This window comes from Cyanistes caeruleus, chromosome 4 (assembly GCF_971803275.1).
Source record: "Cyanistes caeruleus chromosome 4, bCyaCae1.hap1.1, whole genome shotgun sequence".
Classification (NCBI taxonomy): domain Eukaryota; kingdom Metazoa; phylum Chordata; class Aves; order Passeriformes; family Paridae; genus Cyanistes; species Cyanistes caeruleus.
The window spans coordinates 38124438-38138187 of record NC_141704.1 but is presented as its reverse complement, the minus strand read 5'-3'; the positions used below and the strand labels follow the sequence as shown (position 1 = coordinate 38138187).

Genomic DNA, 13750 nt, shown 5'->3' with positions numbered 1-13750 from the left:
TTTTTTTTTTTCCCCCACTATCAACTCTACAAATATTAACTAAGACCAAACAGAAGTCTTTCTCCCTTTTACAGCTGCATTAACGGGAATGGTAGAATGGCACAGACTCCTTCTTTGGTTCAATTAGTGTCCATTAGTGTTCATAGCAGGATTACATAGCTATAGTCTATTGGAAAAAAATTAATTTACATGAGAAACATGACACCGAGACTCTATATCAGCCAGTGTGAGCTCAGCAGGGAACACAGCAAAAAAACCCACAAAATCTAAAATATTTTAGGTAACTAAAATCAACAGACAGGGTTGGGTGTCTCTTGCCAGCTAATTTAAGGAATAATTACTAAATATTCTCAATGTGTAATCTTTTTCTGAGAGGATAACTCAAGATGCTAGAAATTGTGTTACTTTATTTTTGCCTCCATGTTTTTCACATTGATCAGAGAAGGGTACTTGTTTCCTTCTGAGACCTGCTGAGTCAAATCATTCCAGTTATTCATTGATGGCCAGCAGTTCTGAAGTGTGGCTGGTAATGGGACTCTTCTTCGTCACAGTGACATTCCTACCTCTGCTAAAAGGAGTGCTGCTGTAGTGACTCAGATGGGAATTTGCAGAGTACCAGGAAAGAGAGAAAAAGCAAGAATCAAGATGAAGTTCAAGGGCACAAAGAGGAAATGGCTGAAGAAAGGAGGAATAGAAAGCAGAGCTTATAGGGGTAGAAGTGGGGCTAATGCACACAGCAAAAAAAGAAAGAGGATCTGGACAGCAAGAGGCAGAAATAGCTAGAAAATGAAGACTTTAATTGTTACTAGACAAATACGGGGGAAAAAAATGAGGGAGAGGTAAATATGAAGCCATCCTGTTGGGGAGAAAGAGGAATCACATACTGGGGTTGGTTTGAATTTTTCTTCTCTTCTAACTCAGTACATAAAGGAAATATGTACAACACCTTTATATAAAAAAGGATTATTCCAACAGTAGCAAACTCCCCTTTTTGGAACATCTCCCACAACACAGGCAGGCTTTTTTTGGTAAAAATATAAATCTATCTCATTAGTTTACTTAAAAAAATAAAGTCTAAGGGACACTTGAAGTTCACTATGGCTTGGGTAAAAGTAAAGAGATTTCATTTAGAGATCTTACAGTTTTTGATCAACAGTATTAGAGATTGTTTGTGACTCTTTAAATGTCATATTATATTAGTTCTGAGTAGATCAACATTTCACAGAACAGCAAGGTTCACCTTCACAGAAAGAAAGCAATGTATAAAAAGCTGTAAAATATGTAGAGAAGCCCAGGAAAATATTTCAATGCATTTTGCAGATAGTCTTTGGAGTTTACCGAGTAAGTATGGTCAGAAAAAGTCTTGAGTTTGAAAGCTCATTTAGACTTCTTTGCTGTCTTAGTTGAGCAAGCTGAAAATGGTTGCTAGATTAGATAAATCCTCAACTCCTGTAGCACGGTGGCATATCTTTAGAGAAGGTTTTCTTGTTACGTACACATGCTGCTGGTTGTACCTGTAGTTTAATCCATGCTTAGTCTATGTCACCTTGACCTGAATCCAGACTCTATCCAGGACAGAGGCCAAGTGGAGAATTAGAGTTGGGACTACAAGCTCTGTTCATCTGAGTCAGCAGATCCTGCAAGCATCCAAATAGTTTCACCATCCCATGTAATTGTGGCAGAGATGTTTGTGACTAAGTAGTGTGCTACTTGTGATAGAGACTTAAAACCATACATTGTGGTGGGGAGATTGCCTGAGAAAATGAATATTTTTGGCATTACGAAGTCAAAAGACAGAATTGGATTTTAGTGCTATGATAAGTCTTGTGCAGTTAAATTCAGAGGGCTTTTTTAACATTAAGCTCAGTAGAACCAGAGTACAATTTTTAGCATATAATATATCAGTGCATATTAAGCCTAAGGCAGTTTATTAAGGTGTTTCTCAGACAGATGAGTTGTATGAAGCTGCTGACCACACAAGAATTGTGTTCTCCACTTTCCTCTTCAGCCTGGATGTACAGTATTTCGTGCTGATCTTCTGTCTTTTCACTATGTGTCTATGACTACAAAGGAAAAGGATGTTCCCCTGACCAGTACCAACTCATTAAAATGGTATTAAACAGAAAAATATAAAGGGAATTTTTAGGCTACAAGGGGCTTTTTCCATGTGTAGTGTTTTCATATATTACAGGCTTCAGTCCTGACTGCTTTCATTCCCATTAGATTGATTCCATTCTAGCCATCAGTAACTAAACAATAACTAGAGTTTTTCCAAATTTACACACACAGGTAGGTAGAACCACACACTCAGCAGCTGAAGGGATCATGACTACATCAAATGTAAGCTCAATTCCTAAAGTTTCTGTTAAAAGCATGTCTGGGCTTCTTTCAGAAGCTTAGCACTGGCCAGCTTCAAGCTTGTCCTAAGGTGTAGAGTATCACGGAATCATAGATTAGGCTGACTGATGTCACCCTGAAAACTCACCTTCTGAGCTTGCTGACTTAGTTTTCTGAAGACTTTCCCAAGACAGTAACTGTAAACATAAAGATGTGTACATTCTTTCTGATACACCTCTTGTGATGGACATCTCTCACGGTCAGTGTGGTTACAGAAGTGTTATCCTGACCATCCAATCCCTGGCCGTGGTTAGAAACCTATAAATCCTGGGAGAAGAAATAAACTCTCTCTGCTTTTCACCACACCTCGAGCTGTGTTTGTGTGATCCAGTCATCTCCAGCGGCAACAGACTTGGAAGATACTCATCAGGTCATTGAGTCCTACTTCTGGCCCTGTACAGATCACCCTAAGAGTCACACCATGTGTCGGAGAGGGTTGTCAAAACCCTTCTTGAGCTCTGCCAGGCTTGGTGCTGTGACCACTTCTTTGAAGAGCCCCTTCCAGTCTACAACCACCCTCTGTGTAAAAAAATGTTTTCCTAATATCCAACTTAAACCTGCCCTGACTCAGTTTCATGCCATTTCCTCAAGTCACGTTGCTGGTCATGAGAGTAAAGAGATCAGTGTCTGCCCCTCCACTTCCCCTCACAAGGAAATTGCAGACAGTGACGAGGTCTCTCCTCAGTCTCTTCTTCTCCAGGCTAAACAGAACAAGTGTCCTCAGCCAATCCTCATAAGGTTGCCCTTTCAGCCCCTTCACCATCCTAGCAGCCCTTCTTTGGATGCTCTTTCATAGTTGAATGTCTGTTTTATATTGTGGCACCCAAAACTGCCCTCAGCACTGGAGGTGAGGCTGCCCCAGTGCAGAGCAGAGGGGACAATCCCCTCCCTTGCCTGGGTGGCCATGCTGTGTCTGATGCTCCCAGGACACTCCAGGTTGTCTGGTGCCTCCTGGCTGCCAGGGCACTGCTGGCTCATGTTCAGCTTGCCATAGACCAGGACCCCCAGATCCCTTTCCACAGAGCTGCCTCTTGTTCCCCATTCTAGACACACTACCAGGATTGCCCTGTCCCAGGTGCACAATCTGGCACTTTCCCTTGTTAAGCTTCATTTGTTTGCTGATCGCCCATGTCTAATTTGTTGTGATTTGTCTGCAGGGCCTCTCTGCCCTTGAAGGAGTCAACAGCTCCTCCCAGCTTAGTGTCATTGGCCAACTTATTTAATATTCCTTTGAGTCCTGCATCCAAGTTGTTAATTAGGTTGAAGAGAACTGGGCAGGGGATGCAGAACCCCACAAGTGACTAGCCTGTCCAGTAGTTCAGCCTCTCCACTTCTGTCTGAATCTGGTAGGCTACACATAAAAGGTGACATAGCATCGATCCACTAGGCAACTTCACAAAAACTAATGAGTTGTCCCCTAAGTCACAGTCCAAACAGGAATTGAGGAGGAAACAGTGTGGAAACTTCTTTCAATTACATCAATGCAGTGCCAGTTTCCAGGAGAGGCAGAACCTGCTGTTTGACTGCTGCACCCTCTGCAGCAGCACAAGCAGAGAAATAAGCACCCACATTCAGGGAGAATTTATCACTAAGTTTATAAATTGCTCTGCTAGCTCTGCCTAACAAACTAGTTCAGGGCAGTTCTGGATGTTGCAAAATGAGTTGCAGTGTAACAGCAGATGAAGTCTTGGGTGCCTTCAGCTGGTTTCTGGCACAGTCACACAACTTTGGTTCTTGGAATTATTTGGGACACCAACACAAAGTATTTCAGAGTATGCTGTTGGTAAGGGTTATTTATTTCATACAGTGATTGCTAACATTGCACAGTGGCCACTTCTTGGCAACAAGCGACACTTCTCTTTCTGCGCTGTTGAACAGGACTGTTGTATTTTACTCTCTGCCTTTTTAATTTTGGGTGTTAAAGCAGTTACCAGGGTGTGCTTTGCACTCTCCAAAGCCAGAGTTTTGAGCAACTGAGAGAACTGATGATGAGTGAGGTGCATTTATTTATGTCTGGTTTGCCTGGTTAGTAGGGATTATTTAGCCCATGCAAGAAATGGGCAAAATCATTAGTGGTTGTGGGAGAAGCTGCTGTTTGTGAATGGAGTTAGCCTTAATATAGGAAAAGATCCAGGAATACATGTGAAACTCAGCTTGACAAGACCTTGGAAAGTCTGCAGGTGACGTAGCAGCCCCTGCACCATTTTGTCAACAGGATCAAAAAGGAAGTACAGTGTGATTGCAAAACAATCTGTTATGGCAGTATCTGCTCTGTTCTTGGAATAAAAATGACATAATTCCCAATGGCTGCCAGTGATAGCTGAAAAGACTTCTGCTTTATGAATAATAAATGCAAACATTTTGCTTTATGTCAGTTACATAATTTTTCTGGCACACATGACCAAGGTTTCTGACAATAACATAAAAACACTTCTTAAGTTTTTAATTGTAAATTTAAAAAAAAAATAATCCAAAGTGAGTCCAGCTGCTTGGCACAATAGCACAACATTTGCATAGCAAATTTCACACAGGCTTTGGATAAAAACAATGATGATACCTAGTTTGATGTTTGCAGTTTTGCCATGTCGCAACTGTAACTGAAACTCAACAGGTTTTGGTCAAAATTGCAGCAGAGCAGAATGCTCAGATTTAACTGGGCCTTGTGCTCAACGGGTTAAATTTATCACTGTCAAATGAATAATTTGTTACTGAGAAAGGAAAACTGATAGGGGTTTGAATGATCAGACAGAAAGTTTAAGAGACAATATTCATCACCAAATAAATGTAAATATTTTTATTTTAAAAAATGTTAATGGCACCTTAGAGGCAGTCATGACTACACAACCAAATATACAAAAATTACATTTTCATAATTGAATCTTTCCACAGTGTTGCACAAAATGGAAACAGTATGAGAAACATTGCATGTCACACTCCAAGACAATTAACTTTAGTTCATAAAAGCAGACGATTTTTGGTACACCTTGATACTACCAGACCCAGGTTCCCTGGGTAAAAAGGAAAGGTGGCTTTGTGCAAAACTTTCCAACAACACTAAAATTTAATATGCTAAACCTACAGCAAATCAACTGTACAAGACAAGTTGACTTGGTCTCATGCAGTCCTTATATACATCATCATCTCAATTGAGTTTTTCAGGGAGAACAAGCACTTTCATTGACTAAAATAAATATTTTCTAAACTCTTTCACTGTTGCAATGCAAAAATGTCTGATGCTTTGTGCAGGATTAGCATCAGAGAGATAATTCCAACTTTATCTGAAAACAAGCCCTTTATAATCTCTGGTACTTAAAGGCTATGTTCTGGCATGATAGTGAATGAAGAAAGCAGACATATATTTGGTTGGTTAAAAATAGTGGAGAATAAATTTGCCTGAATGCTAGTCCTAGATGGACTTTCAGAAGGGATTAAATTCTGCTATCAAAATTAGAGTGTTTAATTACATTAATCTCTGTTTATCTTCTATTGTATCATTGAATGCAGCAGTAAAATGTCTCTATCACAGTGGAAAGGGACTTTGTTCCCCAAACAAAAACAACTAAACAAGAAAATTGGCTCTTTTACCTTCTAAATTGACTACAAGCTTCTTTGTTTTCTTGTTCCTTTCCTGAATTTCTTCAGTGATTTTGATTTCAGAAAGCACTAGTTGTTAGTATACAGTTAACTTTGTATCAAACATAAGTCTGAACTAATTCAACTTCAAATGTTGGAGTCCTTGTTTATTATGTCACTTAGTAGCTATTAATTAGCTGGCAGCCCTTATAATTGCAAAACTGAACCTTATGCTTACACTGGATTTGTCTAGCTTCAGCTTCTGGTGAGTGGATCATGTATCTTTCCTACAGCAAATTGTCTTCACTTTTCACATTGCTATTCCCCAGATAAGCAATCATGATTTGTTTAAAGAAAAAGCCATTGGCTTTTAAATATTCTTCCCGGAGTGCAGACATCAGATCTATATTAATGGTGTCCTGCAGCAGAGGTACTGCACAATACAAACATTTTGATACTAAACTAAAATGCAGTGAAATTTTTTAGTTCCTCTCTAAGAATTCAGAGAAAATAGACATCACAGGAGTGCAATAAAGTGAGAAGTTGCATGAATGAATATAACGTAAACCAGAAAGAAGGAATTTAAACTGGGTCTCGATCAGTCCTGCCGATCACTAATTGGACTTCCAACAATAACAGAGTTATAGCTGAAGCTAGCAAAGGGATCCATTAAACAATTTTTAGAGGAAACCTCATTTAGTCTTGAATGCTGAAATAGGAGAAATCAGGAAAACTGTGCTAACTTTCATAAGAAACTAAATCTCCAGAAACCTTGGAACAAAAAGGTGCCAAAAGCCTATAGAACAGGTTTTAACAACTGAAGGGCTTTTCCATCAGAGAATTACTACCAAAGTGAAGTGAAATACTTGCCTACCAGGCAGCACCAAGCAGAAAAGACACTGTCTGGCAACTTTTTGTTAAGTGGGAGTGTTTTACAGGCTCATGATGAGTAGGTGTAAGGAGTATCCTAAGATTGTGTGGTGTGCTGTATGAGAATATAAAAGCAAATGCTATCCTGACAGAAGACGGTTAATTGACTGAGAAGCTGAACAGTTCTCATTAGGAGAACTGCAATTCTTTGGGTTGGCCTAGGCATACTTTCACAGGAAGCAGAGCTCAGACTGCAGGCCAGATACACACACTAATATGTAAAATACATAATCACAGCCTAAAGAGGAGAAGTGATGCCCATACTGAAGCTAATGGCAGAAGCATCAGCCCTGCCTAGCTCAGGCACCAGCCTTCTCTTGATCCCGAGTATAGACACAACTGGCTAGCCTGTCCCACCACATGCTGGGGCTGCTTGTATATGTTCCTGTAGGAAAAAGATAGAAAGAACTTTTCTACACTGAAGCTGCCCCAGTAATCTGCAGAGAGTCTGCCTGGAGCCCAGTTTTAGGGATAGCTAATGATTCAATGCAACAAGAAGAAAAAAGCTCATCTCCCTTAAAATCCCTGTTTCATACTCATGAGACCTTTTTACCAGCCCTTTAAGTCTAGATGTGGAGAACCATCTACCTCTTTCACCAGGTTTCTCTTCCAGTCTAGTAAGTGAACATGGCACATGGAAGACTTCACCACATACCAGTGTTAGCACAAGGTAGGAAATGGGAGGGTGAAGACCTCCCTCCTTGGCTGGCCTTCTACACGGCTCAACTCCTAGCACTGCAGTCTCACTCTGTGCAAAATTACAACAGTTTCACTCAAAACTGAGTGATTTTGCTTCACCCAAAAGCAGAATTTTGCCCTTCACTTTACATTTTTTGTTAGTTTTTTGACGTGTGTCACACCCTCCAGTGATTTAAGCCCAGCAGAGAAAATAACCTAAAAACCAATTAGGTTGTTTTAATTTACATAACTAACATTATGCATCCTTTATAGCTTTTCTGTGTCCTCTGCCAGAGGTAAAGCAAATATGGAAATGCAAGACCTTCCTGTTTCCAATTTATAATTTAGGCCCAGTCAGATTCTATCAAGACAGTGAGCAATCTTTTGTAGAGCCATCGATTTTAAATCCTACCCTCATTTTGCACTGAGGTCATCTTCCAGAATTGTAATAGGATGCCCTTGGAACAGAAGACTTCACATTCCCAGGTTGTACCACACCAACATCCTTTGCTGTAAGAAAAACACTAACCTTTTTCCTGCCTGTCCTTGAGGCTACCTGATGTAACATTTCAACTACATAAAATAGCACTGGGACGATTATATAAATGTAAAATCATGCAATAGGCAAAGGAGTTTTTCTCAGGTAAACATTATTAACACATTATTCCTCTCTTGCATGTCTACCCTTCTGAACCCATTTAACAAAATGCTAAACTGTTTTCTCAAGAGGCCAATGCAGAAGTTGGCTGTGCCAGCTGAAGAGAAGGAGATTATAAGAGAGATGGCAAGAAAACACCATGAAGAGTCACAACATTCTTAGGATCAGAACCAGTTGTTGGTCTTGTTTGGGTTCTTGTTTGTTTGCTTTTGGATTCCACTTCCCTCTCGAGATGAGGTAGGGCTGGGCTAGGATAACATGGGTGTGCCTGATCTGAGCCATTTACAGTGACTGCAAACCAGCACAGTCCTTCCTGATTCTCTGTTCAAAGACTTAGCACATATAAATAATTCTTTAAATATTTGTAAGCATTTTAATTGAATTTTCTAAATGCTGAGTTATGTCATTATTTATTAAGTGAATTATGTCCTTTCTTCACTTCCTGAAGTTACAAATAGTAACTGTTTATCTGACTGTGGTAGAATGTCAAAGTTCTCTGCCTTCCCCTCACCCATTCCCTTTCCTCAGATTAAGGTCTTCACAACTTCTATACCAACTATTGCACTTGATTAAAAAGAAATATACACACCAAACTATGCCCTCCCTCCCACCCTCCCATAATACCAGCATAAAAAATACTGCAACTGAAAAGAAAATATGTCATGACAATTATTTTCACAGTTACTAACACTGAACATCAAATAATTGGAGACACTTTTTTCACTTAATGGAGAGTGGAGAAGAATTCTGTTCATGGTGGTTTGTTTTGTGGTGGTTTTTTGTTTGTTTATTTTTAATAAAGATCTTGTTTTACATCATGGCTGAAAGCCAAGCTGATTTCAGGGAAGTTATTTGCAGTTCTTAAATCACACAAAATAAATTCCAGTGGGAAAACAAACCCAACCCTGTCTCCTAGTAGTGGTACTGCATGTTAATCCATTATTTTCAGGAATGTTTGTTGAGAGTGTCTACAGTTCCTATATATACAGAAGTTGAACTCCCTGCTCCCCCTAAGAAGCTGTTCCCTCATGTTTCTGCCACATTCTTTAATCTGAAAGAAGAAAGAAATCCACTGTACCCAGGGTCCCACCACCTGTATGCTTTGCATTCAGTTAGAACACCCCAACAATTCAGTGCTAAAAAAGGCTAACCTTCATGTTGCCTTTCTGTGTACTTCTTTCCCCTTGCAGGTTGCAGGGCTTGAACAAGTGAGTGCTTTGGTGTGGATGACAACTTTCTTACCAGTTACTTGCTTCTTAAGTCCTTTGCAAAGTTGCCTGGGGATCTTATAATTCGATTCAATCCCTCTTTGGAAGTCTTACGCCACATGTATGTGTTTCCTGAATGTGATAAGGAACAGTGCCAGGACAGAACAACTGACTGGTCAATAGTCATGACTGGTCTTATTTACAAACAATAAATTTTGTGCAAAAAATTACTAGCAGAAGCATCAAGTTTTGTTAGTCTTGAAAACTCAAAATCTCATGTAATGTTACGCATTGATTTAGAATTTAGAGCTACTGATACACACGACTGCATAGTTTGGCTTATCACTCTAGTTGGATTCAGAGAGAAAATTAACTATCAGTCCAACTAGCTGATACACATTATGGCACTCCCTCCTGATCACACTCTTTGCACTCCAGCCTAGTTAAAAGCACACCTGACCAGCAACTTGGAGTTGCTGGGATCCCTCCCAGACCATCATACCATCTTTTGTGGGTATGGGTTTGGAAAGTGGAAAACTTTTTGGATTAAGGCAGAAGACTGACTTAAGTGAGCAGTTCATCACAGATACAGCCAGTTAGACAAAATCGGATTGAACAGGCAACTGACTGCCAACAAGTATACTTTTATATATTTTCACCAGAATTTGTATACACATAGTGCATAAAAAACAGGGAGGGGAAGAAAAGGGGGGGGGGGAGGGGAAGAAAAAAGCAGACAGTCCAACAGCTTCATCTTGGTATAATCATTCTTTCTATAGCACAAATGATATGATCCCAGTTTTTACAAAATATTGCCAGCAGCGTCACTGCAAAAAAAGTGCAGATGATATGAAAACGGCTCTTCATCATAGGAGCAATGAACTTCGCAATAGTAGAAACGCACACTAAGATGACAGTCATGAAGGCCAGGATAACATTTATGCATTTCCCCAGGAGCACTTTGGCATTGACTGTTTCAGACTGCTGTGCTTGCTGTTCTTGCTGATGGAGTTCCAGTTTGGAAACCCGGGTCTGGCATGATTCCAAGGCTTCCTGTAGACAGAAAACAAGAATTAGAGCAGCCATATTTCCATTCAATGTTTCTTCACATTTTAGCTGCTGAGCCATCCATCAGCTATATTAGAAGTGTAATTTATTATAGACTGCTAAAATTTCAATGAACCACCAACTTTTAAAAAAATAAATGCACATGTATGTCTGCATGAGTGTGTCACTGTTTGCTCAGACATAATCAAGTCTAACAACACTCTCCAAAATGTAGGTTTGTTCTTTTTTCATGCTTGAGAAAAAGTATCATAACTTTAATGTTCATGACAGTTGTTTCCTATAGATAGTGTTGATACAAAGTACTAGTGAAGCTGTTGCCATAGCAACTATCACTGCATCAAAACAGCAAGAAAATTCGTTTCTTTGCATATTCTATAGAAAACATTAGTGTGGGCTTGTTATGATACTAATTAAATCTACTTTGCAACATGTAGCACTTGCTTTACACTGCCTCTGTGGCCTACATTAATTTTGCTCTCAAAGCTCCCCATCCTACAATGTTGGGCTTGAGTCCCTTCTGAGATCTGGCCTTCTCCCTCTGTCAGTGTGAAGACAGTGGAACAACCTGTGGAGATACTTTTATGGGATTCTCTCTCACATGATCTATTCCAGTTCACAATTTGTTTTAAAGAAATCAGACCTTTCTTTTCTATTTGAGAATATTTGAGAATTCTATTTGAGAATGGAATAAAAGTTTGAATAAAATGCTTCCTAAAGACACTTTCACCATGCTTAAGCCCTCACAAAGCACAGAAACACAGAAAAACTTCCAGCTGCTTCACTTATTTTCCAAAATGCCAGCTTTTTGCTGGAGGTGGGATTTGGACACCACTGTGTAACATGGTGCAAAGCTATCATTTAATGAGATTCAGCAACTTGACATAATCTTTTACCACTGTATGGCAAAGAAAACCAACACTCCAGCATCCCTGCTTTCTTCTCCACTCTCAAACTCCAGATATTTTCCTTGCAATAGCAAGATTGCTCACCTGATCACACAGTAAGTTGTTTCAAACCAAACCTCTGTGTATAAACACCCAGAGAGCTATCAGCTTTCCCTTGCTGGGTCAGTTCTTCATTGTTTCAGCATGTTGAACTGGCTTACCAAGTGACTGGCCAGGCACCAAGGTCACCACAGAGAGTGTGGCACAGTGCCTTACACAAGACTGCTTCCTTTCACTGCTCTAGGAATTAATAATATAGAAGACAATTCTTAATGTGTGGCACAAAGTCTGTTATGGTTCAGACATGTTCTCCACTACACACTAATGAACTTCCCTTGTCCTTCTTCTACTCTGACTGTAAGTTATCCTCAAATTGTCTTGTGCTGCTTTAGAGAAAGTCCAGCTGCAAAAGTCTGATACCTGTAGCTCTGCATTGAGAGGCTAAACACGTCTTTAAAACTATCTGCACACCCTTTAGCAACAGAGTTAGGCTGTTACTCAAAATATCCAGAGCTTAAATCCTTTTACTCTATTTTAGCTAATTTTCCAAAGCCCCAAAGAGATAGGTTTAAATAGGCCCAACTGTACAGAGATAAAAGAAGCAAGGTTGTATCAACATAACACTTCAATTAGGAGTCTCTGACACCCCTCCAGGAATCTTTTAAAAGTCTCTGACAGCCTTCCAGGATTCTGCTAATGAGTTAGGAAATACTTCACAGTCCTTCTGTTGGACAACTCAGGTTTCATTATGTTTTTACATCCTCAAGATGCCTTCACAGAAAGGAGTCCTCTTTTCTTTAAATCTGTGATAGACCCCTCTTGTTTAAACCTACAACAAAACCTATGATATGCTTAGATTCAGTACTGTCCCTTTCCAGCTCTGTTCCTAGGAGCTTCCTGACTCACATTTAGGAAACTGTGATCATCCTGCTGCCTGCACTCTCTCTGTTTAGAAATGTGAGCACAAGTGTATACAGGTCAGGTTTTAGGTTCTTTGCCTGTCTAAGCCAATACGAAGACAGTCTTTGAGCATTCTTCACTTGTTCATGAATAGGTAAGGCATAACTGTGTTTTCACCATTTATCACCACTTCTTCAGGCTTTGAGTGGAAATGTTATGCATTATGTAAGTGCTTGTAATGTATATAAATATTCAAGTACATATAGTAACTATATTCAGGACATACTTGCAGACATTATTACTGGCATATGACTGAAATCAGACATGACTACAACTGATCACTAAGGTGAACACACCCCACAGCTTTGATTATAGAGGTTCTTGTGACCATGGCTTAAAACTCTTTAATTATAATTGTCAAATCTACAAGTCAATTTATAAATCAGTTCTCTTTTCACCCTAAGTTCAATTTATAATAAAACTCGCCAGTGATGAAACTACATATTGGAGAAAGTCTGAGAAAGAAGTTTGTGTCAGGACATTGTCAGAAGCAATGCAATTCCTTCCTCCTCTGTGAAAGAAATTAAAACAGGCCATTCTTCAACCCCAAGTCTGCCTAAGCCATATCATCAGTTCCATCAGAAAAAATCCTGAATCCAGAGAACCAAATGGAGACAGTCACTGATTCAATGTGCTGGGTTTTCACCTTAAAGCAGAGAAAACATGGGCTTAAATATTTTCACATAATCCTTGTTTAAAAATATGTAGAAAAAATGCAAATGTTTCATGGTACAAGATTTCTATAACACATCTGAAAATTATGATAAGGAAAATAAGTACCTGAACATCTCGTGATCGCTCGTAGGCCTGATACGCCACCTTCTCCTCTATGCTGGCTAGCTCTTGTTTCAAGTTTGCTGTCTCATTTTGATGAAGGTCAGTGAGGTCATTTAACTGGTCTTCCAATCTTTCGTATCTTATTAGGAAAAGAGGTCTAGATTTAGTGCCTTCTATTCAAATAATGCCAAATCACGAAAACAGTTGCACATTTTAAAAGGTAAAATGTAAAAATTTCTCAGCATACAATGAATTCATCTGACTGGCACATATAGAAACCAGTAAAAACTTTGCAAACATTCCACTAACATTTATTCAGCAATCTGAAAGCCTTTTTTTAGTGTTTCTTGCTGGCAGTAGGTGCTAAAAAGCAAATATTTGTACATCATTGGCAAATTATATGAAATATAAACAGTGCCTAAGGATATCCAACTCACATCTTTCACTCTTCATTTAGCCAAGAAGATATGGCTTTATAAGTAAGTTTGAGCCAGTTAATAGCTCACTAGTAATGACAGGAAAAATATGCTCTCTCTCATACACAACTGCAGGGTTCT

The 13750-nt window shown here is 39.4% G+C and overlaps 1 protein-coding gene across 7 annotated transcripts in view; it reads right to left on the bottom strand.

Moving 5' to 3' along the window:
- Positions 1 to 5164: 5164 nt before the first annotated feature.
- TMCC3 (transmembrane and coiled-coil domain family 3) overlaps positions 5165 to 13750 on the bottom strand; it is a 129549-nt gene continuing 120963 nt past the window's right edge. For 5 of the 7 annotated variants that reach the window (XM_086887752.1, XM_086887753.1, XM_086887754.1 and 2 more), the window contains exons 3-4: positions 13197 to 13332; positions 5165 to 10497 (exon numbers count right to left, since the gene is read on the bottom strand). In XM_086887752.1, the coding sequence (XP_086743878.1) occupies positions 10195 to 10497; positions 13197 to 13332 (439 nt within the window). In that variant the 3' untranslated portion in view covers positions 5165 to 10194. Of the gene's footprint in view, positions 10498 to 11494; positions 11697 to 13196; positions 13333 to 13750 lie in introns of those variants that run through there. The other 2 variants (XM_023933599.2, XM_086887755.1) reach the window with 2 other exon arrangements.